This window comes from Piliocolobus tephrosceles, chromosome 16 (assembly GCF_002776525.5).
Source record: "Piliocolobus tephrosceles isolate RC106 chromosome 16, ASM277652v3, whole genome shotgun sequence".
Classification (NCBI taxonomy): domain Eukaryota; kingdom Metazoa; phylum Chordata; class Mammalia; order Primates; family Cercopithecidae; genus Piliocolobus; species Piliocolobus tephrosceles.
In genome coordinates this window covers 43,252,820-43,279,926 of record NC_045449.1, presented here as the reverse complement: position 1 = coordinate 43,279,926, position 27,107 = coordinate 43,252,820, and the positions used below count along the sequence as shown (strand labels likewise).

General features: G+C 39.7%; 1 protein-coding gene across 12 annotated transcripts in view; it reads right to left on the bottom strand.

Annotated features, from left to right (window-relative positions):
* The window catches only part of MBTD1 (mbt domain containing 1), an 84,505-nt gene that overhangs the window by 22,802 nt on the left and 34,596 nt on the right, over positions 1-27,107 (bottom strand). For 7 of the 12 annotated variants that reach the window (XM_023204518.3, XM_023204528.3, XM_023204521.2 and 4 more), the window contains 10 exons: positions 25,800-26,001; positions 21,521-21,660; positions 20,127-20,241; positions 18,487-18,569; positions 8,143-8,260; positions 4,708-4,842; positions 4,045-4,133; positions 3,295-3,529; positions 2,622-2,677; positions 2,192-2,296 (listed from right to left, as the gene is read on the bottom strand). In XM_023204518.3, coding sequence (XP_023060286.1) covers positions 2,192-2,296; positions 2,622-2,677; positions 3,295-3,529; positions 4,045-4,133; positions 4,708-4,842; positions 8,143-8,260; positions 18,487-18,569; positions 20,127-20,241; positions 21,521-21,660; positions 25,800-26,001 — 1,278 coding nt within the window. The remainder of the gene's footprint in view (positions 1-2,191; positions 2,297-2,621; positions 2,678-3,294; positions 3,530-4,044; positions 4,134-4,707; positions 4,843-8,142; positions 8,261-18,486; positions 18,570-20,126; positions 20,242-21,520; positions 21,661-25,799; positions 26,002-27,107) is intronic. The other 5 variants (XM_023204527.2, XM_023204524.3, XM_023204526.3 and 2 more) reach the window with 2 other exon arrangements.

Genomic DNA, 27,107 nt, shown 5'->3' with positions numbered 1-27,107 from the left:
TTTTTTTTTTTTGAGACGGAGTCTTGCTCTGTCACCCAGGCTGGAGTACAGTGGCCAGATCTCAGCTCACTGCAAGCTCCGCCTCCCGGGTTCTCGCCATTCTCCTGCCTCAGCCTCCCGAGTAGCTGGGACTACAGGCGCCAGCCTCCTCGCCCGGCTAGCTTTTTGTATTTTTTTAGTAGAGACGGGGTTTCACCGTGTTAGCCAGGATGATCTCGAACTCCTGACCTCGTGATCCGCCCGTCTCGGCCTCCCAAAGTGCTGGGATTACAGGCTTGAGCCACCGCGCCCGGCCGTTGGCCTGTTTTAAATCTTATTGGGTCATTCTGATCACTAGTCAGGAAAAGAGGAAGAACAGGGTTTGGAGCCAGTCTTGTCCAGCTGTTTGACCATGTGACACGGCAGTCATCATACTTGTTTTTCTTTTTCTTTTTTTGAGATGGAGTCTCACTCTGTTGCCCAGGCTGGAGTGCAGTGGCGCCATATTGGCTCACTGCAACCCCCACCTCCTGGGTTCAAGTGATTCTCCTGCCTCAGCCTCCCGAGTAGCTGAGACTACAGGCGCGTGCCACCACGCTTGGCGAATTTTTTGTATCTTTAGTAGAGACAGGGTTTCACCGTGTTAGCCAGGATGGTCTTGATATCCTGACCTTGTGATCCGCTTGCCTCAGCCTCCCAAAGTGCTGGGATTACATGTGTAAGCTACCATGCCCAGGCCATCATAATTGTTTTTCTTTTAGCTCAAGGTTTTAAACTGTTGAAACGTAAATCATGACTTAAGTTACACCTTTATGTAAGCAGATTTTCCTTAGGTGGTTCTAGACCATGGCTGTACATGATATTCACCTGGGGCCTTAAAAAAATGCCAATGTTAGCCAGGCAGGTGGCCCTTGCCTGTAATCCCAGCTACTCAGCAGGCTGAGGCAGGAGAACTGCTTGAGCTCCGGAGTTCGAGACTATCCTGGGCAATACAGTGAGACCCCATTGCTAAGAAAACAACAACAAACTGGCTGGGTGTGGTGGCTTGTGTCTGTAGTGCCAGCTGCTCAGGAAGCTGACGTGGGAGAACTGCTTGAGCTCAAGGCTGTGGTGAGCTATGATCACGCCACTGCACTACAGCCTGGGTGACAGGGTGAGATACCATCTCAAAAAAAAAACAAAAAAAAAAAGAAAGAAAGGAAGGTCAGGCGTGGTGGCTCATGCCTGTAATCCCAGCACTGTGGGAAGCCGAGGCAGGTGGGTCACTTGAGTCCAGGAATTCGAGACCAGCCTGGGCAATATGGTGAAATCCCATCTCTACAAAATATATAAAAATTAGCCAGCACCTGTAGTCCCAGCTACTCAGGGGGCTGAGGCAGGAGGATCGCTTGAGCCTGGGAGGCAGAGGTTGCAGTGAGCTGAGATCATGCCACTGCACTCCAGCCTGGGTGACAGAGTGAGACCATGTCTTAAAAAGGAAAAAAAAAGAAAAAAAAAATGCTGGGTGCTGTGGCTCATGTCTATAATCCTAGAACTTTAGGAGGACTGCCTGAGCCCAGGAGTCTGAGACCAGCCTCCTGGGCAACCTAGGGAGACCCTGTACCTACAAAAATAAAAATAAGAAAATTAGCCAGGCATGAGAGGACACACCAGTGATCCCAGCCATTCTGAAGGCTGAGGTGGGAAGGTCACTTGAGCCTGTGATCACACTACTGCACTCCCGCCTAGGCGACAGAGAGAGATTGTGTCTCAAAAAAATGAACAAACAAAACCCAAGAATCTCTCTTCTAGGTCTTTTGTACGAGCAGTTTCAGATGAGGGGGAAAAGAGAAAAGAAGCAAAAACTACTACCAAAAGGAAGAAAAAGGCCTAAAAAGGAAACACAGGAAACTGAAGATAAACTTGGCCTTGTTACAATTCTGAATTGGACTAGCCTTGACTAGAAGTAACTTAAATAAATATTTTTCCTCTGAATTAGGATATACTTCCACAAATAAATGTAGCAGACTCAAAATGACAATCTTGACAATAAACTATATAAGAAAGATCAGGAATTCAAATTTACTTTGAAATGCCTAGCAACCTTCTCTCCAGTGAAGATACACATACACATTTTATGTCAAAATGAATATGCTTGGGGACTCCTTCTATTAGCTTACTTACACCCAAATCCTATAATTGCATTTCTATATTTTAAAACCTATTATCTTACCTTTCTAATGGTTGCAACACATATTGTAGAAAGATTTAATGGGTCTATAGCTTCCAACTTCATTCCTTCCTTGAACCATTCCCCACTCTGGTCTACTTCTTTTACCTAAAGAATTATATGAAAGCACATCTACTGTTACAAATGTTGTTATTTTAATAATTAAAATATTACCAATGTGAAAAGATTTACCAGGTACCTTCTCCTACCTACCTAGTATTATAACTCAAACTTCCATCAAAGTTTAGAGAGAATTCAGACAAACAGAATTTAAGAATAATTATAATAAAGAGTTGTGACACCTATGAATTTACAAGGTCTTAGTTCTTTTAAGTGAACATATGTAACTGTGATTTCAGTAATTTTAGGAAAAAACCCACAACCCTCTTTCAAACCTAATTTACAAATGAGGGTTCTTATAAAAACTTCTTACCTTAGCAAATAAATGTGGTGGTGTATCAAAATGTCCATCCTGTTTCTTTGTAATATCTACAAGGAAAAGTTACACACTAATCTGTCAGCATTTGTGAGAAGACCAAAAACCACGTTCTTTGAAGGCTTCAAACTCACAAAGTATGTCATACTATAAAACATGGCAAAAAGACATGCCTTCTACATTTGGGGTGAATAGTCTTTAATAGTCTTTTCTCCAGGGTACATGTGCATATATGCCTTTAAATATATTCAGCCAATTTTAATGCTCATAATTTTAATGTAATTCCCTAGTTAGAAAATTACAACTTTAGAAGCATGTCTTCATGTGCTTAGTATTAAGTCTAACCACATTTAATCTTGCTATTTTGATTAAAATTGAATGGAAAGGGAAAGGGATCTTTAGATCTTTCAAATGGGCTGAATAATAAAAGAAAGAAACAATTGTAGTTGTGACCAAAAGTTCATTCTTTTGGAGAACAAGTGGAAGGAATATAAAAAAAATTATTAGGACACTAATATGGTGTGAACCTTCACTAATTAAGGTAGAATAAGCAGCCCAAACAACTAGAATGTTATTTTTGATCAATGCAATTCTGCAGAGAAAAATAACCAACTAGTATAATTCAGCCTCAATGATGCTTTTGACAGGAGTTCTTGTGACAGGTGCTTACCAGATCTTTTGAATCGATGACCTATGCTTCGAGACCAACCGATATGATGTATTAATGGGCTGTGCATATGGCACCAGAAGTCATCTGTTCTATCTTCGCTTTCTTCATACACTAGTCTTAATCTTCCTCCAATTACACTTTCCACCACTGCTACTCGTGTTCGACACAAATGCCTCTTGTCAACCACTTCTACTCTCATGCAAGGTTTGAAAGGATACTGCATACTCTCTGAAACCTTAAAAGCATACAAAAAAAACTGCTCGAAATTCATGACAAAGGTCTACAAGAAATTTTCGTATTATACTGTAAAAAATACTGAATGCACTTGAAATATAACACACATCATCTGATTCACAAAATTAAACCAATTCCTTAAAAATGTTCTTTGTTACCCTTGTTTTTTAGAGCTCTTCAGTCTTTTTTTTTTTTTTTTTGAGACGGAGTCTTGCTCTGTTGCCCAGGCTGGAGTGCAGTGGCCAGATCTCGGCTCACTGCAAGCTCCACCTCCTAGGTTTACGCCATTCTCCTGCCTCAGCCTCCCGAGTAGCTGGAACTACAGGTGCCCGCCACCTCGCCTGGCTAGTTTTTTTTTTGTATTTTTTAGTAGAGACAGGGTTTCACTGTGTTAGCCAGGATGGTCTCGATCTCCTGACCTCGTGATCCACCCGCCTCGGCCTCCCAAAGTGCTGGGATTACAGGCTTGAGCCACTGCGCCCGGCCTCTTCAGTCTTTGTAAGATCCTGTTTTTACCTTTTGTGAGAAATCAGGAGGAAGTGTTTTGGCACCAGTAAGTCGTTTCACTAGAAAAGCTTTCCAGTTTGTATATTTATGCTGAATAGCTAAAACAGAAGAAATAACCAGTCATACTTTGGCAAAAAAGAACTGCTTCATAAATTATTTGTTAAAAAAGTAACAAATTTCCTTGTAAAGTCAGACTATTAACATTCTGAAAGGTAACAAATATAGAGAAAGCAAGTATATGCCTTGCCAGCAAAAAGCTGCTTGACACCAAAAAATTACTTTAATTTCTCTTTTTTTTTTTTTTGTGATGGAGTCTCGCTCTGTTGCCCAGGCTGGCGTGCAGTGGCATGATCTTGGCTCACTGCAATCTCCATCTCCCCAGTTCAAGGATTCTTCTGCCTCTGCCTCCTGACTACGGGCACACACCACCATGCCCAGCTAATTTTTATATTTTTAGTCGAGATGGGGTTTCGCCATGTTGGTCAGGCTGGTCTCAAACTCCTGACCTCAAGTGATCCGACTGCCTCGGCCTCCCAAAGTGCTGGGATTACAGGCAGATGTGAGCGACCATACCGGCCTTTAATTTCCACATTACTTTAACATTACTACGTGTAAAATAGCATTAAAGTACACACATAAAAAAAGTAAGGTAAGGGTAAATAAGCTACTTACTTCTAGGAGGAACAAGAGGTTTTCCGCTGGCTGCACACCAACCAACTGGATGGATATCAGAACCACATATATTGCACCAGAAGTCCAGACCAGAGTCATTTTCAAATCCTTCATATCTTAAAAGGGCATTGTAACCTGAAACCCAGAAATAAATCACTACATAGTAAGAAAATAAAATTAAAATTAAATAAAATACAGCATCTGATAGCAGTTGTCAAACTAGTGTCTATCTGCAACAGAGTCACCTGCAGGGTTTGTTAACAGACAGATTGGTGGGTCCCCCTCCAGAGATTCTGATTTTGTAGATCTTGGATAGAACTGAGAATATGCCTTTTTAACAAGTCCTCAGGTGATGTTGTTGCTGCTGCTAGTCTATGGACCAAACATTGAGATCATTTGTTCAGTGCAAACAGTTCAACTGTTTTCAGAGCATGGCCTCCTTACATGCATTTCAGTTGTACCCATAATTTCTTTTTCTTTTCTTTTTTGAGATGGAGTCTTGCTCTGTTGCCTAGGCTGGAGTGCAGTGGCGCAATCTTGTCTTACTATAACCTTAGCTTCCTGGGTTCAAGCGATTCTCCTACCTCAGCCTCCTGAGTAGCTGGGATTACAGTCGCATATATTATGTGTGTGTGTATATATATATACAACTATACATATGACATATATTTATGTATAAGCATATAATATAAACATATAAAATACGTATTATATATTTATTTGTATTATGTATAATTATATATATACAGTTTAGGGTCTTGCTCTGTCGCCCAGGCTGGAGTGCAGTGGTGTGATCTTGGCTCACTGCAACCTCTGCCTCCCGGGTTCAAGTGATTCACCTGCCTCAGCCTCCCAAGTAGCTGGGATTACAGGCCGTGTGCCACCACGCCCAGCTAATTTTTGTATTTTGTAGAGACGGGGTTTCACCATGTTGGCCAGGCTAGTCTCGAACTCCCGACCTCAGGTGATCTGCCCGCCTTGGCTTCCCAAAGTGCTGGGATTACAGGCTTGAGCCACCACGCCTGGCCTTGAAGTATATTTCAAAGAAACTGATTTATCCAGCTGCTCAGGTGGCCAATTACTCCTGGATAATTTGAATGTAGCTACCTTAAGAATCTAAATTTTTCTGTCGTATGTATTTAGAAATAAGATTTGAATATGCCATGTAAAAAGTTCAATAAACACAAAGAAAATTATGTAAAATGAGTTAAAACCTGTATGTCCTAGGCAAATAGGAAGCCTTATTCTTGGAAAGTACAAAACATATGTAATATATCCTATTTATAATTTTATAAACTTTATGTTGACAAAAGATTAAGATTTAATTTAAGGTCTTTAATGAAACAGAAAAACGCCAATATATATGTATTTCAGGCTAGGGGACAAGTTCACTAAGCATTTTCATGTCTGTGAAAATTTATAGCATTAAATGTTCAGTTTTAAAATTCAGTAATTTCTTAGAACAATTTATGAGTTTGCTAATTATTGCTGAACTCTAGCTTCTGGTTAACATTAGGCTCACTTCTACAATGGCATTAAAGTGGCTTAAAGAAGATATATGATGCAGTTAGATAAAAGAGAAATGTAAAATCGGAGATGGAAGGCAGAAGTAATTTTTGTATAGTAAATGCACTGATTTTAAGAGCTATTTAAATATAACTAACTTAAACACCCAGGGCAAAAATAATATGCTGTTGTTTTAAATTACAGTGTAGAGATTAATACAAGCATTTAGCGAATGCTCATAAAGCTGGGAAAATGTTTCAAGAAAAAGATGGGGGCTGGGCGCGGTGGCTCAAGCCTGTAATCCCAGCACTTTGGGAGGCCGAGACGGGCGGATCACGAGGTCAGGAGATTGAGACCATCCTGGCTAACACGGTGAAACCCCGTCTCTACTAAAAATACAAAAAACTAGCCGGGCGAGGTGGCGGGCGCCTGTGGTCCCAGCTACTCAGGAGGCTGAGGCGGGAGAATGGCGTGAACCCGGGAGGCGGAGGTTGCAGTGAGCTGAGATCCGGCCACTGCACTCCAGCCTGGGCGACAAAGCAAGACTCCGTCTCAAAAAAAAAAAAAAAAAAAAAAAAAAAAGAAAAAGATGGGGAATTGACTTGGGTAGTAGTACAGTTAAGTACAGAGTTGGGACACTCTTGCAGGAGTAACCCAAGGCACAGAGGTGACAAAAAACATGCTGTATAAAGGAGAGAGGGAGATTGGCCTCATCACAACAGATCATTTATGCTGGAGAACTACAATACATCTGGCATGTGGTATATGGAGCAACTCATCAATAGCCATGAATGCCATAAACGCTGGCCATCTTGATCCTTTAAGTACAAAGAGGCCATAAAAGATGCTTGAACATAAAAATAAATTTAAATAATTTTTAGGTAAATTAAGTCAATTAGCAGTACACAGTAGAGCAGTCTGCAGTGTTTTGAGGAGAATGCCGGAAATAAAACTAGAGAGAGTAGCAGGAGTTAGAAATCTGTCACAAAAGTAAAAGATAACTTTTCTTATGAGTGGCTGCCTGCCTCTCCTCTACACTGCCCGACTACACTACTCACTGAGTACCTTGTCGTGTTAACGTCTGGTAGTAGTCAACATTTGGCAGATGTCAACATGCTGGAAAAAATACAAGCCTTATACTTCTGGATATCATCCTTTGTCCACACTGTCTACCACAGTAGATTCCTAACATGTTTATTTCATGAGCAGTAAAGGGCTTGGTATGGTGAAGGCAGTGGGAATAAAGAGAAAGGAAGAACTCAAGATACATAAAATTATCAACACTTGTATAAATTTGGTATTAAGGTTCTTACCACTTTTTTTTTTTTTAAATGGAGAATGGGTCTCACTATATTGCCCAGGTGGGTCTTGAACTCCTAGGCTCAAGTTATCCTCCTGCCTCTGCCTCCCTAAGGGCTGGGATTACAGGCGTGAGCCACTGTGGCCAGCTCTTATCAATTTTTTAGTACCTCAACTTCTGTTACTTTTCAAAGTGACATATACATTATGGCCTATATATCTGGTCTATTGCTGGATTATTTTTATGACTGTGATCTAAGAATGACTTTTACATTTTTAATGGTTGAAGAGAAAAAAAAGGATATTTCATGATACATAACGATTATATGAAATTCAAATTTCCTGTAAATAAAATTCTACTGGAATGCAATCATGTCCATTTTTTTACGTATTGCTAAGGGTGCTTTCATGCTATAATGATAGAGACGAATAGCTGTGACAGAGATCATATGGCCTGCAAAGTTGAAAATATTTGTTTGGCTTTTCACGGAAAATAATTTGCCAATCTCTGCCCTCTATCATGACATATTTTTTATTTGGCAATACTTGCAAAATTTATAAACATGCTTTTTTACAAAAGGTTACAAGGATCACTGCATTTTCTTCTAAATTATTATTCATGCTTTTCACCTGCTAATTTTACAATTCCAGCAATCCAGAAGACTTTGGTAGGTAGGCTGCAGTCTGTATTGGGAACTTCTACTCTCACATTTTCTGAGATATCACCCCAGCAGGTCCCCATAGGTGCCTGTCATATAAAAATCATTAAATTATTGTCTTATTAACATAAAGCCTAAAACATATCAATGAAAATTAAGCATTACCATCAATAATAGGAATATTAAACTAAAAATGCCATTTTAATTCCATTTGTTTCACAGAATTCTGTCTGGAAAAAGTCAGTTTCAGTGACAAACAAGATGAAGAGAAAATTCACATATGTTAGACTAGATTCATGCTGACTTCAAAATTTGATACTGTCCTAATATAAGATTTAAGCAGCAATTTTTCTAAGAGTGGAATTACAAACTCAATAGCAGATTTAATAGGATTAAACTGATTTGAGAAATTTATTATTTTTAATATGTACTGAATGAATACACTTTACCCTAATTTCTAATTTTAAAAGATCTGGCCAAAGAGCAGAAAGAAAAACAATTCCAATCAGCAATATGGTTTCCAACAACATGAATAAGAGAAACGAAAATTTTCAATTTAAGTTAAATTCACAGAATATAAATCGAGTCCACAAAGATGGACATGAGGGAAAAGCATTGGATAAAGTTATTAAGAAGGTGGAGTTGAAGAGTTTTAGAGACGAGTATCATGGTAAACTATTTAAATTATTTCAAAATTTCTCATGTAGAAATTACTATAAAGAGAAAACTTCCAATATTAGAACTGGTAATCACTAGCCTCCCACAGCAAATGGTTAAGATGGGGACTCGGAAAATCAATTAAATGAGCATCATGAAGGGATTTTCCAAAATCTAACAGATGTTCCCAAAGTACAGTTTCCATTGTATTTTAATCTTTAAAATTCAAGGTAATTCACAATTACTTGGAACTTATGCAATGGTAAATTAAATCAAATAAGCACATTTAAGAATATAAATGCTGATAATACTACAGTTTGTGTTGCTCTGGATAATCAGCTCCTCATTACATTTAGAACCTTGATCATAAAGAAAAGGATTATGTGAGGTTATAAAAGACTTGATAGTATGAACAAATCAGGAAAAACCAAAATAGCCTCAAAGCTCAAAGATGAGCAAAGATATCCAGGAGTTACATGAACTAGCCAATTTGAACATTAGGCAAATGTCCTCCATGCAAGGCCCCTCCTACTTTGGTGGATGCTCACCCAACAGGAGGATTAGCCTAAAACAACATTCAACCCCTACCCTCTCAGTAGTTTCTGGAATTTCTGAAGGAGAGGAAGAGAATGTCAAATACCGAAGTTGGATAAGTCTAGAAACCAAAGAGAATCAATTAATGGCTAATGATTTAAATAGTAAGCAATGAGTATACCTCAGTAACTGGCAGACATGGACTAGCTCAACTATTTGCGGTTCTGGAAGGGTACATATAATTATCTCCTCGACTTGTGCAAAAAATAATATATTCATTGTGACTACCTCTTCTTTTTTAAACTGAAAGACTGGACTCTTCAGGTTCTGCTATCTTTCCCCTATATCATTCTAGACTGTAGGGCCATCCCTATTGCCAGCAGATATGATCAAAAAAGGAGAAACTAGAAGGAAGACAGGTAACATAAAATAAGCTAACATATATTAACACAAAGATCATGTATTCATTTTTGTGAGGATGTACTAATTAGAGCAGAGAGATGCAGTTAAATGAATGCAGTGCAGCATCCATCCCTCTTTGTCTGGTTACCAAATTTGTGAATTGGGTTTATTTTTCACTGAGAAGAAAGAGGCGTGCTTATGCTAATGAGCTGGGGGTCACTGGTGAGTTTGGCATACAGTATTCCCTTTTGAGCTAAATGTGACAATCTGTCATATTGACTTTTATTTTTTTAAAGCCTTAACATTTGTTGGGAGAAAACTTTTAATACTATTTTATTAAAGAAAACAAAAGGTCAATATGCTTGCTTAAAAAATTATGTTCATTTTGGTGGAGGATACTGTGTTTTGGTCCCTACAGTCTGGATTGGTATAGGAGAAAGTAGCAGAAAGTGACATTTGTTCTTGCCTGTAAGGTTGTGGTTCTGCTAGGCCCTCTTAAACCAATCCAAATGGTTCATTCTAAGAAAAAAAATGAAGAAACAAAAACATCAACAAGAAAGAGCACCACGGTCATAGCATAGTATGTGCTCAATGTGTTGAAATACGGTAATTTCATAGATATGTCTGCCCTTTAGTTTAAAATGAATATTCTTAAGTGTGGAAGACTAAATGACCCAGGGCTTGACAGCCATCTTCGTCCAAGTCATCTGTCTTCGCTTGCTGGCAGGAGGGATACCTCTGAAAGTCTGGATTGGCATAGCATGAACTAGCAGAACCATAATTTACAGGTAACAACAAATTTACCTTCCAGACTCAGGACGCGAGGTCCACCTCAGGCTCCTCCCAAACAAGGAAGATCTGCTCCACCACTTCCTGCTCCAGGGCCACTCGTGAGGGCTATCTGGGAGCGACTCTCCTTCCCTGCAAGGTAAGCTGTCATCAGGTCCTGAAGGACATGGCCAAATCCAAATGCTGAGGGGTCCCCAACACAAATGTATGACAACCTCCACATGACTGTAAGAAAATAACTGGGTGGGAAGTCTTATTTGCTGGACTTCAAGATCATTCCTGGATGGTCCAACAGCTCAGCTGGCTAGTATTCAGACTCTCAGGGGGCTGATGCACTGCACACACGATGATTTATGGCAGACATAGAGATTTCCCTCTGCAGAGCTGCCAACCAAAGATAACCATACAATCTTTAATATTAATCTGTAAGTGGGCAGAGACAAGACCTGAGGTCGCATATAGGTAACCAAGAAGGAATAATTTATCCCAATGAGATGGCAAATGTACAAAAAGCCATCATTAAAATGTCTTCAGACTAACAGGTAAAGTACATCTAGCAGAGAATGATGAAATATTATTTGGCCAAAAAGGGGAGAAAACATTACAGAAATTTAAGTGGAAAGAAATGAGAGTTCCTAAGTACTACTTAAGAATTTTCTGGTAGAAAATAGAAAAAGAAAAACAAAAAAACAAAAAAACTGTTCCTGTCTTCTCCATAAAGTCCACTCACCCCTTTTTTTTTTTGAGACAGAGTCTCACTCCGTCGCCCAGGCTGGAGTGAAATGGCGCAATCTCGGCTCACTGCAACCTCTGCCTCCTGGGTTCAAGCCATTCTCTTGCCTCAGCCTCCCGAGTAGCTGGGATTACAGGTGGGGTGCCACCAAGTCTGGCTAATTTTTGTATTTTTAGTTTTGTCATGTTGGCCAGGCTGGTCTCTTAACTGGTGACCTCAGATGATCTGCCTGTCTCAGCCTCCCAAAGAGCTGGGATTACAGGTATGAGCCACTGTGCCTGTCCTCCAGTAACCTTTTGATACCAGAATCTATCTTTTGGGGTGGTGGCAGCAGGCAGATGGGGAGTCCAAGGAGAGGACAAAAAGGAAAACGGGATGCCTGGGGTGGCTGAAATAATGCTATGCATATGTAAAAAGACAGGAAACACTGGTTACTAATTTGAAAGGCGGCCAGGTGTGGTGGCTCAGGCCTGTAATCTCAGCACTTTGGGAGGCCGAGGCAGGTGGATAACCTGAGGTTAGAAGTTCAAGAGCAGCCTGGCCAATATGGAGAAACCCTGTCTCTATTAAAAATCCAAAAATTAGCTGGTCATGGTGGCACATGCCTGTAGTTCTAATTACTTGGGAGGCTGAGGCAGGAGAATCACTTGAACCCAGGAGACGGAGGCTGCAGTGAGTCAAGATCGTGCTACTGCCCTCCAGCCTGGGCAACAGAGCAAGAATCCATCTCAAAACAACAACAACAACAACAAATTGCATTAAAACAGTCCATAATTTTTTTGAAAAAACCATATTAAACCAATATCACTAAAGAATTGGCACAGTGTGGTGGCTCATGCCAAGCACTTTGGGAGGCCAAGGTGGGCAGATCACTTGAGGCCAGGAGTTCAAGACCAGCCTGACTAACAAGGTGAAACCCTGTCTCTACTCAAAATACAAAAATTAGCTGAGTGTGGTGGCACGCACTTGTAGTCCCAGCTAGTCAGGAGGCTGAAGCATGAGAATCGCTTGAACCCAGGAGGTGGAGTTTGCAGTGAGCCAAGATGGCGCCATTGCACTCCTGCCTGGGGGATGATAGAGCAATATTACATCTCAGAAAAAAAAAAAGAAAAAAAAAATTTTTAAGTTAGGCTTTCTTTAAAACATATGGAAAGACAGGGCCAGGTGTGATGGCTCATGCCTGTAATTCCAGTACTTTGGGAGGCCAAGGTGGGAGGATTGCTTGTACCCAGTAGTTCGCAACTAGCCTGGGCAACATGGTGAAATCCCGTCTTTAACAAAAATAGAAAAAAATTAATACAAAAAATTAGCTGGGCATGGCGGTGTGTGCCTGTAGTCCCAGCTACTTGGGAGGCTGAGGTGGGAGAGTCACGTAAGCCCAAGAAGTGGAGGTTGCAGTGAACTATTGCACTCTAGCCTGGGCGAAGGAATGTGACTGTTAAAAAAAAAAAAAAAAAAAAGACAAGACAGGTAATGTTTATTATGTTAGAGTCCACTGCTTTCCTGCGGAGAATTTATTTCATGGCAACACTCAGACTAGCTAACTGAGATGGAGCATTAACAAGTACCAGAAACTAATTTAAAGTTTTATTTCCATTAGAAGGAAAATCCTGCAATCTAGGATGCTACATTGAAGATTTTAACTTTAGTTAAAATGAAGATGAAGTAATACAATTTTTTTCCAACCTTTAATAGAGTCCTGTGTGTGGGGTCACGACTAGGGAAAAAAAAATGAGTTCACTTGAAAAAGATTTTACTAACAAGCACATACCTGAGAAATAGATAATGAGTTTTATTCTAAACTATTGCTACTGTACATACACAAAAGGGCTTTTATTTTTCTTTCCTTAAAACCTGAAAATATACATGACACACACTGCAAGAAAACATGGTAACTTTATCCCTTCAAAAAAGCTGACATACATATAGGTCAGGCACAAGAAAGAGGATTAGAATATGTCACGTAAGTAACAAGAGGGTATCTGTGGAGGCAGAATGAAAAAGTATGTGGCCGGGCACAGTGGCTCATACCTGTAATCCCAGCACTTTGGGAGGCCGAGGAGGGCAGATCACGAGGTCAGGAGTTCGAGACCACCCTGACCAACATGGTGAAACCTCTTCTCTATTAAAAATACAAAAATTAGCCAAGCGTGGTGGCACGGGCCTGTAATCCCAGCTACTCAGGAGGCTGAGGCAGGAGAATCGATTGAACCTGGGAAGCAGAGCTTTCAGTGAGCCGAGATCACACCATTACACTCCCGCCTGGGTGAAAGAGAGAGACCCTGTCTCAAAAAAAAAAAAAAAAGAAAAGAGAAAGTGTGATAAACTCAGCTGAAAAGCTTCTGCATATATGTGTACAAAGGACTTTTTCTTTTTTTGGTACAAACTACAACTGTATGAGAGAGAAAACGGGATGATTTCAACATTTCTGATCTAGGTAAAGACAGCATCGGTAAGATATGAGATTATTAGTTTAGGTACCAAACAGAAGAAATCTGAAGTCTGTAAATATATAACTGAAAAAAGATGACTTTATGTTCATTTATACATTTTGGCCCATGCTATAATACCTAGGGGAAAAAAAAGTTTTACTTGATTTCACATGGCAAATAATGGGAAATAGAAGTGCTTCAATTTAAAGTCTTCAAGTAATTAAAAAATAATGAAGAGTGCTTTATTTATTTATTTTTGAGACAGAGTTTTGCTCTTATTGCCCAGGCTAGAGTGTAGTGGCGCAAGCTCAGTTCACTGCAACCTCTGCCTTCCAGTTTCAAGCAATTCTCCTGCCTCAGCCTCCAAAGTTGCATGGTGGCGCCCGCTACCACGCCCAGCTAATTTTTTTTTCTATTTTTAGTAGAGATGGGGTTTCACCATGTTGGCCAGGCTGGTCTCCAACTACTGACCTCGTGATCCACCTGCCTCGGCCTCCCAAAGTGCTAGGATTACAGGCGTGAGCCACCGCGCCCAGCCTGAAGAGTGCTTTATTTTTATTTGTTTTTTGAGACAGTGTCTCATTCTGTCACCTAGGCTGGAGTGCAGTGGTATGATCATGGCTAACTGCAGCCCTGACCTTCTGGGCTCAAGCAATCCCTCCCTTTCAGCCTCCTGAGTAGCTGGGACTACAGACATGTGCCACCATGCCCAGCTAATTTTTTTTGTAGAAATGAGGTCTCACTATGTTATCCATACTGGTCTCAAACTCCAGGGCTCAACTGATCCTCCTGCCTTGGCCTCCCAAAGTGCTGGGATTACAGGTGTGAGCCATTGCTCTTGGCTACAGTGCTTTAAAGCCAAATGTTCTGAATACACATACATCAATTGAAGGCTCTGCTGGGTTAAAGTTAAATTACTAATAGAAAATAATCTGTTAATTTCTTTGATTTATACATTGCACCTAACTGGCATTATTATTTTGGAGATTTTTCCACCATTAGGATAGATATGGATACTGCTCTTAGGGGCTTAAATAAAACGCACATTAAAAAAAAAAAAAAGACTTGCATTATGAAAAATGAGTTAAAGCCCAAAGCTGAAAATTATAGTCCAGCTACTCAAAAAAGTAGCAAGAATTCTTCATTTATAAGACATGGACTAGCTGAACCAGATGCTTTTAAAGATGCCTTCTAGCTTTGTGACCATATGATTTAGGATTAATTAAAAGTGATATTACCCAATTTAGTGGTTTCCAGCCTCAGGAACTGTCAAGGATGGGGTGTTTAAATGTTAGGAGCCAAGGCTCTGGTAGCAACACCCCATCTCTGCCAGAACAATCAATGCAGTTTCCTCTTATCCTGTGTTCTGAGGTCTAAGATTTTTGTTAGAGAAAAGGGGAATTCTTACCCAATGTATGGCAAGAAAAAAAAAAAAAGGGCAGTTATGATGCTTAAATAAAAGGTCTAAAAAACTAACCCCTAGATACAATAAAAGACATATCAGCCAATCATAATATACAGATTTTTTAGTAATATATATACACACATACATATATATACACATACACACATATGTATATATGCACCTATACACACATACATACTTTTGTAGAGACAGGGTCTTGCTATGTTGACCAGGCTGGCCTCAAATTCCTGGCCTCAAGCCATCTTCCTACCTTGGCCTCCCAAAGTGTTGGGATTACAGGTGTAAGCCATTGTGCCCAGCCTAAGTAGATATACTAAACGACAATTGGGACTTGATTTCCATTGCTGATTATAAAAAAAAAATTGTACAATACTGTTGTAATTGAGTGACTGCGTATAAGACACTATAAATAGTTACAGGAATTATCAAAAAGGATATAGTCCAATGATCTACTCTGTAGAAAGTTCATTCTCAGAAGCTGATAGACCATGGAAAGAATCATATTCTTGAAATTCTATGATTTTAGAACTAATCACAACAATATCTAAGTGCTAGAAAATAGAAAGTATTTATCTGGGATTCTTATTCTAAAAGAAGAGGTTGGGTTAAGTTAAAGAAGCCAGGGCTCTGACAGCGCCCCCATCCCAATTCCTGATGCAATCACAACAGCTCCGTTTCTGTGTTACATGTTACTTGCTGGGTGTTCTTTTGTAAACTATGCTTGAAAATTAATCCCCTAGGAGCAGGAAAGGCTCCCAACTTGTACTCAAATAGAAGAGAAGGCAGGTGTAGAGTCTGGAACAAAGAGGCCTTCCTGTCTAATAAATCAGTTTCAGAGCAAGTGTCAAGTCTTAGAAGACTTTGATGATACAAGGCAGGATCTTGTACTCTGAGCTCCTGACTATAGGTTTTCTAAAGACAAAGCTAGTAACTCTCCTTAGAGACCCAGAAAACTGTCTCGGAGGGGACAACCAGGAGGAGTCAACTCTAAAGGACAAAATCAAGTGCAGCATGAGGTGTGGCCCCCTTAACCAAATGGCTTCAAATGAATATGCTGGTTAAGGTAAGAGAGCAAGCTCTTTGTACAAAAACATACCGAGGAATTACTAAGACACATTTTTCCTGTTTGATAAGGAGAAGGCAGTAAACAGAGGTAAATGGAACAGGAAGATACTGGATCCACATAATTGAGAAACAGATGCCTCACTTCTGAGTGAGAAAGCAGAGGCTCCACATTCTTCTTATCATTAATCGTATGGTGAGGTTAGCTGCTCGATTCCCTATGATAGAACATTTCAATCTCAAAAAAGGCAGAGTTGAACAAAGTCAATCAAGTTCATTACTACCACAGAGATTTTCTCATAAATAACTTTAATATAACAGTATAACAATTCAAAGATTTGGACAGAAAATAAAATACGCTTCTGGTGTTGAAATGCTATTCTTTTTAATACCCTGACTACTTACAGAAAATAGTTTTATATGGTTTATAACACAAAAATAGATAGAGAGAGAGAAAGGCCATTCAGAAGGAGACAACGGACAAATGTTCCAGGAATCTGAGATGAAAGAGTTACTGTAACTGAGAACTTTCTGACCTTCAGAAAAGTAATATACCAAGAGAAGAGAGTTAAAGATTTTCTTTTTAAAGATCTCTCTTTAAAACTGCCATTGCTGTGTATGGAATATTTCTCACAAATACGACACTATTATCAACATTACAGCAAAATAAATCACCTACTTTACACAGAAATAAGATGCCATTTAAGGCAAGATGTCACTGACTAAGGGCTTCATATTGTATTTTTAAGAATGAGAATTAGCAAATTAATATACTTGACTTTGATCAAACTTCTTTACTGGCCATGAATGAGTGAAAATTCACTCAGATTTCTACAACAGGAACCTAAGCTCAGTTTTGTTCACATGCTGTTATCTAAAAATAAAGCCCTAATTTTTTTTTTCTTTTTTCTTTTAGACTGAGTCTCACTCTATCGCCCAGGCTGGAGTGCAGTGGCACAATCTTGGCTTACTGCAACCTCTGCCTCCTGGGTTCAAGTGATTCTCGTGCCTCAGCCTCTCAAGTAGCTGGGATTACAGGCGCCCACCATCACCCCTGGCTAATTTTTGTATTTTTAGTAGAAACGGGGTTTCGTCATGTTGGCCAGGCTGGTCTTGAACTGCCGACCTCAGGTGATCCGCCCGCTTCAGCCTCCCAAAGTTCTGGGATTACAGGCGTGAGCCACCGTGCCTGGCCTAAAGCCCTAAATTAACAAAATGTTAAGTGCAAACAAAAGTTCATGTATTTTCTAAATTCTCTTTTCTTCTTAAACATGGATAGCAGCAGAAAGGATCTTTAAGTATTAATTAAAGTTGTAGTCAGGTTAAAAAAGTATTGGAGAGAATTAATCAAATCTAAAGGAATAAATCAAAAGGAAAGAACTTGTCATCAGATATATTTTAAACACAATTCTAAATTATTTTAAATGCTCTGTAACAATCCACTTGCTGAAAAGAAAACTTTTTAAAGGGTTTCTCATGATATATATACAGCACATATTTCAGCTCACAATACTATGTTACTAATAGTTCCTTGTTTTTGTGACTTAACATTTGGAGACAAAAAAATTAGAAAAAAGATCCTTCTTCTTCTGAATTATCAGGTCAAACTGCAGATTTAAGTAACATACACAATGAATGGTTTGTTAAGTCAAATCGTATGACACTGTCAATATGCATATTTTTGATACATAGTACTAGCAATTTCATTTATTTTTTGTAGAAAAGAAGTCTCACTATGTAGCCCAGGATGGTCTTGAACTCCTGGCCTCAAGTGATCCTCCTGCCTCATTCTTCCAAGTTGCTAGAAATACAGTTGAGCCACTGTGCCTGGACAAAGCTAGCAGTTCAACTTAATATGAACATCTGATGAGGCTGGGTGTGGTGGCTCATACTTGTAATCCCAGCATTTTGGGAGGCAAAGGTGGGAGGACTGCTTGATGCCAGGAGTTTGACACCAGCCTGGGCAACACAGCGAGACCATGTCTTTACCAAAAAATTTAAAAAACAAATATATTATAAACGAAAATTAGTACTTAGAAGACTAGTACTTCTCCCTGTTTAAAATAACTTCAAACTGCAATTTCTTTATAGGAAACTTGTACTTACAAAACTTTATAAGTTCTTTTTAACTATTATTAAGTATAATAATAAAAGAAGCATTTCAATTACAAGGCATAAAAACAAACACCTTCTAAGGATAAGATGCTTAGGTGTTATTGTACCTTCAGATTTAAACAATGACTAAGTACTTCAAAATAAGGTGAGAAATTCTGTACTCACATGTTTAAAACAGGTAACTGGAGCTGCTATAAAGCTATTGCTATTGATGTAGTTACCCCAGCTGAAACCTTCCATGGAGACTGCTAAAATCAAACAAATGTACATATATTACAATTCTCACATCTTTTATTTATAAGAAGGTTATCACGGTTAAAATGTGTGAAAGGACATAAAATTACTTTATCCCATTTAAAGAACATTTTCTTTAAGTAAAGATCAAATAACTTCTCTAAACAGCATGAGCTCTGGCTTATATTATATATGCAAACAAACAGGAGTTTCTTTTCTTTTTTTGAGACTGAGTCTCCCTCTGTCACCCAGGCTGGAGTGCAGTGGCGCAATCTCGGTTCACTGGAACTTCTGCTTCCCAGGTTCAAGTGATTCTTCTGCCTTAGCCTCCCGAGCATCTGGGACTACAGGTGCGTGCCACCACACCCAGCTAATTTTTGTATTTTTAGTAGAGATGGGGTTTCACCATATTGGGCAGGCTGGTCTTGAACTCGTGACCTCGTGATCCACCTGCCTTGGCCTCCCAAAGTGCTGGGATTACAGGTATGAGCCACCACGCCTGGCCAGGAGTTTCTTAACTGTTCTATACATGACACATGCTCCTGAGGAAGTGAGGTACAAGCTCTTCAGTTAAGGGGAGCAAAGAGAAGTTGACAGAAGTGTACAGAATGACAAATACTGCTGTGGCTGCTTTTGTGTTTTTATTTCCATTCAGTTCTTGCCATGTACCTCAGTGAGATACCTACCCCATATCACTTTTAATTACCTCACTTTCTATTTACTTCTATTTACTCACTCATTGCCTCTTCTATTTACTCACTTGTTGCCCTTCTCACTATTTACTCTCTTATTGCTCTCCTCATTACTCACTTATTGCCCTTCTATTTACTCACTTATTGCCTCACTTTCTATTTACTTCTATTAAAAATCTTCTGGCTGGGCGCTGTGGCTCACACCTGTATTCCTAGCACTTTGAGAGGCTGAGGTGGGTGGATCATTTGAGGTCTGGAGTTCTAGACCAGCCTGGCCAACATGGTGAAACCCCATCTTCACTAAAAATACAAAAAAAAGCCGAGTGTGGATGCGTGCACCTGTAGTCTCAGCTGCTAGGGAGGTTGAGACATGAGAACTGTTTGAACCCATGAGGCAGAGGTTACAGTGAGCCAAGATCACGCCACTGGACTCTAGCCTGGGTGACAGAGCAAGACTCTGTCTCCAAAAAAACAAACAAACAAAAAAAAAACTCTATTAGAAATGGTCCTTTCCTTAATCTCTTCCTCTTACTACTCTCTTCTTCTCTCAATCCCTTTGAAGCCTGCTGAATGTCCTATTTCTTTGCCTAATATCTTCACAATTCAGAGAATCAGTACATGAAAAGTAAATAATAAACCAAACAAAAACATTAAGGAGATTGCCAAAAGCACCTGACCTTATGCATGCAACTATAATCTTCTAGAGTAATTTATTGAAATCTAAACCACCATTAGGAAGCTTAGAGCCGTAATGTGCTAACAGGACACAGAAACAGCTTAAACAGAATTCAAAATTACAATTTAATTAATTACAAAATTAATTAAAACTAAACGAATCAATGTCAAATATTTCATCTCGGTCAGATTCACCAATATTACCTGCTTTTGTCTTTGCCTGATTTTGCAAGGTAGCTTGATACTGAGCATATGCGGCTAGCTTAGCAACTAAAGGTTGTTTCTGAAGAACTTTTGCTTTCTTCGTTGGAGGCTTACCCTAAAACAAGAAAAGTTAAGTAAATAGGATTCTTTTTCATCCCCCCACCACCACAATTTAACTGGACTGCATACTACACATTCTGCTTAAGTAAACATTGAGGGTTTAGAAAATTATTAAAGCAGAGGAAACATACAAGAATTTTAACATGAGAATTTTTTTCTGGAGTTCTGCTACAATGTAGTTATCTAATATGGGTAGCAGAGCTGGCATAGACTACAACAGCAATACGCAAATTAATATGTTAATAAAAAATTATATCCCACAAGATGTTAAAATATAGGCTGTGGTGGATACTTGATTCCTTCTTATAGTAGATAGAACCAGTGGTTATTTACTCATGCAGGTTGCCAAGCATTGCTATTTATATGGTAAGAGAGACAATTTAATGTTCAAAGAGCAAGTGACTGAGGTTTATACCTTTAGTGCTAACGCAAAAGATCAATGACAAAATGATCATGGGCCAAATTCACAGTGTGACAAACTGCCATCCATTTGGGTACAGACCACTGCTCAGGATCTTTAGGTACTGTCTATCTGAAATATAGAAATACATCTAAGTGATGTATTTCCTTAATTTGGAGGATTTAAATAACCCTTTCAGTGCTATATAATGATCACAAGAATAAATTAAATGAGAATACTGTGATCATCCAATAAAAATACTGCAAAAATCAGTTAAGTTAATGCCTTTAAAAAGTTGTTTACATGATACAATAGTAAGAACTTAGTCAAACGGTCAAGTCTCCAGTCATTTTGTAGGCACTGATGTACATTTAAAGCAAGACGATTTTCTTTCCATATCATGAGCGTTGTCAAAAAGGTTAGTTGGATTAACCAAATACATTTGGTCAAGGTATCAAATGGATTGTACTAAAAAGTACAAAGCGAGGAGATGAGAAAATAAAACCAGAGATTAAATTATTTCCCCCCAAATGATGAAAGATTCTACCTTGATGTTAACACAAAAGGAAACAAAGGGAAACAAGAAAATGTCTTCGATTTCTGTATATAAAAAACGGTTTATACTTATTTGGAAAAACGATATTTTAATTAACTTATGCAAATAATCACTTATTTTGGATAGTATGTCTTATCCATTTAAAACAGTTTTCCAATTTTATAGGGTGAACAAAGTTTGGGGCTCACGTTTCCTCAAGATGTGGGTATAAAACAGTAACTGAGTGGGCAGAGGTAAAGTGCAGCGAATCACAGTCAAATGACAGATAAATGGCGAAAGCCATAGAAATAACAGATATAAGTAAGAAGGTTTCTGTACCGTTACCTGAAGTCTGGCCAAAATGCTTGCCTTCTTGGAGTTTGACGAGTAACTTCTTGAACATGAAACGCTACAGAAACGCTTTGTTTTAGAGTAAAAAGCATCTCGGACGCCAACCATCCCACACATCTCACAGGTAGCTAATTAACAAAATAAAAACACTGGCATTATGATGATATAATAAAAGCAATCTTCATCTAGCAGTTTAAATAATTTATCCTGCCATCTGAAAGTTTTAATTTAAAAATTTGCCTTGAACATTTCTTCTATCTCCTATACAAATGATAAAGAAGCCTGCACAGAGAAGTCAGAGAGAACACTGGTATTGTGCCATGGTGATGGGTTCTAGAAGGTCTGATAGTAGCTTGAGGTCTGAAAGGCTTTTGCAAAGCGTCAACAGAAACAAGGCAGATACGCTGGATTCAACTGATATTTCCTCAGTGCTTACCATGTGTCAGGCATTTTCATATACAACAAATTCCAGCTTTTGAAATGATTACACACGAAAGATGAAAAGTGCCACACAATTGAGGATTAATAACAAAGTATAACAGAGGCCTTTAAAATACTGCAAAGGTTGAAACTTAAAAAGAGGTAATACTTGCAAAGAGCTGCATGAGGATTCCTTCAAGTTATGTTTGGGGGACAAGAAAAAAGGAATGGGTTCAAAGTTTGAGGTAGAGGCCAGGTGCAGTGACTCATGCTGGTAATCCCAGAACTTTGGGAGGCCGAGGCAGGATAACTGGCTCAAGGCCAGGAGTATGGGACCACCTGGGCAAGAGAGCAAGATCTAGTCTCTTCAAAAAATAAAAATAAAAAAGAGTCAGGCATGGTGGCACACACCTGTAGTCTCAGCTATTCAGGAGGCTGAGGCAGGAGGATTGCTTAAGTCCAGGAGTTCAGGGTTAAAGTGAGCTATGATCGCACCACTGCACTCTAGCCTGGACAACAGAAGGAGATCCTGAGTCAAAAAAAAAAAAAAAAAAGTTTGAGGTAGGTGCTCTATTATTAACCAGTGATAGTGGGACAGTAGAACTCTTGGCTACTTACTATTGCATAATAGACAATAATCTGAAACGTAGAATTAGAACAAGGTTCACAAGAATTGAAGTTTAAAAAAGATACACAAAAAGTAACGTAGCACATAACTGCCTTAGTGAGTTAAAGCCTCCACCCAAACAGGTAAACTGGAGAGGCCTGTAGTTTAACCGGTACAGTTGGCTCTGTGCTTCCATGGGTTCTGTATCTGTGGATTCAACTAAAAGTGGACTGAAAATATTTCAGGAAAAAAAAATTGCATCTGTACTGAACATACACAGACCGTTTTTCTTCTTACTGTTCTCTAAACAGTATAGTATTAACAATTATTTGCATGGCATTTACACTGTATTAGCTATAAGTAATCTAGACATGATTTAAAGTATATGGACGGATGTGCATAAGTTATATGTAAATACCACACCATTTTATGTAAGGAACTTGAGCATTTGTGAATTTTGGTATCTGAGGGAAGTCTTGGAACCAATCCCCCATGGATACCGGGGACAACTGTACTTACTTACAAATCTATGAGAAATCATGGAAAAAAGACAAAAGTGACAGAAGATTGCAGGTGAACAAAGGGTATCTACTGGGAGAAAAAACTAAATGGTTTTCTGTTGCAAAAATTCTAGAACAGATTGTTAAAGAATGTTCTGAACACCTAGATAGAAAAGTTGTGATCCCAAGGAAACAGCGAATCTTTGCCAGAAATTATACATGTCAAACTAGAATTCTCACAAGTAGGATGCAAGTTCCATCAGGACAGAACACTTATTCTGTGTTGTTCATCTGCATATCTCCGGTATTTAAAACAGACGCTAGCACACACAAAGCTTCAATAAACGCTATTTCCTTTTATGACAGGATTATTAGGCTGATATGTTATAATCAAACCACGGCAAGAATATACACTAACAGGAGCTAACACATTTGATAAAATCTCATGTAGCTCCGACAACAGGACTGAGAAATTTCAGCTGGAGTAGAAGACACCCAGGTAGGGTTTTTTTTTTTTTTTTTTTGAGATAGAGTCTCGCTCTGTCGCCCAGGCTGAAGTGCAGTGGTGCAATCTCAGCTCACTGCAAGCTCCGCCTCCCAGGTACAAGCAATTCTCCTGTCTCAGCCTTCCGAGTGGCTGGGACTACAGGCATTTGCCACCATGCCTGGCCAATTTTTTGTATTTTTAGTAGAGATGGGGCTTCACTGTGTTAGCCAGGATGGTCTCGATCTCCTGACCTCGTGATCTGCCTGCCTCGGCCTCCCAAAGTGCTGGGATTACAGGCATGAGTCACCGCACCTGGCCATGCTATTCAACTTTTTAACCAAAAGACTAGAATAGGACCAACAGGGCAGAATTATCAAAACTGTAAATGATATAAAACTGGAAGATTAGATGGCACAGCATTCAATATTAGATGACAGAATTAGCAATCAAAAATTTCTAAGACTGGGCAGGGTGCAGGGGCTCACACCTGTAATCCCAGCACTTTGGGAGGCTGAGGCAGATGGATCGCTTGAGTTCAGGAGTTTGAGACCAGCCTGGGCAATATGGTGAAAATTGCCCGTCTCTGAAAAATACAAAAGTTAGCCAGGTGTGGTAGTATGTGCCTATAGTACTTGAGAGGGTGAGGTGAGAGGATCACCTGAGCTCGGGAGGCAGAGATTGCAGTGAGCTGAGATCTTGCTGCTGTATTCCAGCCTGGGTAATAGAGCAAGACTGTCTCAAAAAAAAAAAAAAAAAAAAAAGCAAAAAAAAAACCTTGGATGTGGTGGCTCACCCCTGTAATCCCAGCACTTTGAGAGGCCAAGGCAGGCGGATCGCTTAAAGTCAGGAGTTTGAGACCAGCCTGGCCAATATGGTGAAACCCTATCTTTACTAAAAATATGAAAATATGCCAGGCATGGTGGCGCAGGCCTGTAGTCCCAGCTACTTGGGAAGCTGAGGCAGAATTGCTTGAACCCGGGAGGCAGAGGCTACAGTGAGCCGAGATTGCACCACTGCACTCCAGCTTGGGCAACAGAGTGAGACTGTCAAAACAACAACAACAACAACAACAACAACAACAACAACAACAATTTCTAAGACTGAAAGTTAGTAAGAAAAACGTTATATTGAGAGATCCAAAGTCCTACATCTTGGGTTTAAAAAGTTAACTGCAAGAAGACTGGTTTAAAGTGGGTTAGTTTATGTGGTAAAGGTCAAAGGACATCAGTTATTTACAAGTTCATTATCATTTTCAAGAAAGCTAAAGCAATTTTGGTGGCATGAACGGAAACAGTGTCTTGAAAAGGGGAGATAAAGGCTGAACTATCTTCTGGTCTCACACAGGTGACCATTTGTTTCATTCCCACATTTCCAGGATGTGGGACTTTCAATGGTAAAACCAGGACAGTTCCAGGCAAATCAGGATGACTTGTTACCCTACTACCACACAATCTGAGGTAATATCCCCAGAATAGAGCGACCAGGATATCCAAGAATTAAATCACTGGGATACACCATGAGAGAAACGGTTGAAGTAGCTATGGCTCCTTGGTATGCCTTAGAGATAAACTAGAATGAACGGTTCCATTGTGGGGAAAAGAGATGTCATTAGAGCAAGGATTAGAATTACGCTGTGTAGCTTTAAAAAGCAAAACTTTCCAGACTCCCAGAAGCAAAGTTAAAAAGGCAAAACTAAGACCAAAAGATAAAAGTTGGAGGAAGGAAATTTTGGTTCAATAAAGAGACTATTCTAGTAATTTGAGATACTAAGAAATGAAACTGCTTCCTTTTTCATTTCCTTTTTCTTTTTCAAGCCAGACTTTAGGCAGAAAGAAATTCCTTACTGTGTCAGAGAATACCCAATCACTAGTTATGTTAAAACAGAAATTATAAGCAATTAACATAGAGGAGAGAGCCCAAACTTGAATGTCTCTTTCAACTGTATAAGCCTATGATCCTATGCACTTGCACTTCCAGTTACAGAGGTATTTCTCATCTAACTACTAAATTTATGTCCACATGAAGTTTCTCACTGGCCTTTTGTTTTTTATTTTGTTTTATTTGCTTTCCACCGGGAGGTAGGCAAAATAAAGCGTTAAACACCAACTCAGTGATCTTATCTCGAACTATAAATGTCAGCTCTTCAAACTGCCCCTTAACAATTCTAAGGAAGGGGAAATGACAGAAGAAACCAAATGAAAACACACCCTTAAACATAAAGCTGTAGAACAGGTGAAGGTTATAAATACTCACCCATGCCAGATTTACCATCTGGGTATGTGTAGACTTGCCCATTGTTTTTGATAATCGGGAGATTAGAAGGTAAAGGAGCGACTTCTTCCTCACTCTCTTCGGAGCTGGAGCTGCTGCTTGTGTCCTCACTGCAGCTATCATAACCGTCAAACATCCCGAAAGAATCTCTTCTTTTCCTTTCAGATCGTGAAGAATGTTCAGTCTTTGAAGTAGAGAAACCAGTGACACATGACACAGCACTCATATACACCCCCTAAAAGACCCTAGCACAAATTCTGGTAAATGAGATTTGATAAATGAAAACGTAGCCCTGAGAAATAACCATTTTCTTCTTTTTTTTAAATGTTTTGAGACAGAGTCTCACTCTGTCACCCAGGCTGGAGTGCACTGGCACAATCTTGGGTCACTGTAACCTCAACCTCCCGCACTCAGATGATCCTCCCACCTTTGCCTCCTGAGTAGCTGGGACTACAGGCAAGTGCCACCATGCCAGAAACATTTTTGTGTTTTTTTGTAGAGATGGGGTTTTGCCATGTTGCCCAGGCTGGTCTTTAACGCTTCATCTCAAGCAATCTGCCCACCCCAGCCTCCTAAATGCTTGGATTATGGATGTGAGCCACCTCTCCCGCCTCAAGGGATGTCCTGCCTCTGCATCCCAAAGCACTGGGATGACAGGTGTGAGCCACTGTGCCTTGCCCAGATTTCTTTTTAATTATGGGATAAGCATGGTGGCTCATGCCTATAATCCCAGCACTTTTTTTTTTTTTTTTTTTGAGACTGGGTCTCACTCTGTTGCCCAGGTGGGAGTGCAGTGATGCAATCTCGGCTCACTGCAACCTCTGCCTCCTGGGTTCAAGTGATTCTCCTGCCTCAGCCTCCCAAGCAGCTGTGATTACAGGTGCATGCCACCACACCCAGCTAATTTTTGTATTTTTAGTAGAGACAGGGTTTTGCCATGTTGGCCAGGCTGTTCTCAAACTCCTGAACTCAGGTGATCCGCCTACCTCAGCCTCCCAAAGTGCTGGGATTACAAGCGTGAGCCACCGTGCCCAGCCTAATCCTAGCACTGTGGGAGGATAGCTTGAGATCAGGAGTTTGAGACCAGCCTGGGCAACATAGTGAGACTCCCTATCTACGAAGAAAAAAAAAAAAAAAAACATATAAAAATAATTGTGGGCCAGGAGTGGTGGCTCACTCTTGTAATCCCAGTACTTTGGGAGGCCGAGGTGGTCAGAGGAGTTTGAGACCAGCCTAGGCAACATGGCGAAACCCTGATTCTACAAAAAATACAAAAATTAGCTGGGTGCG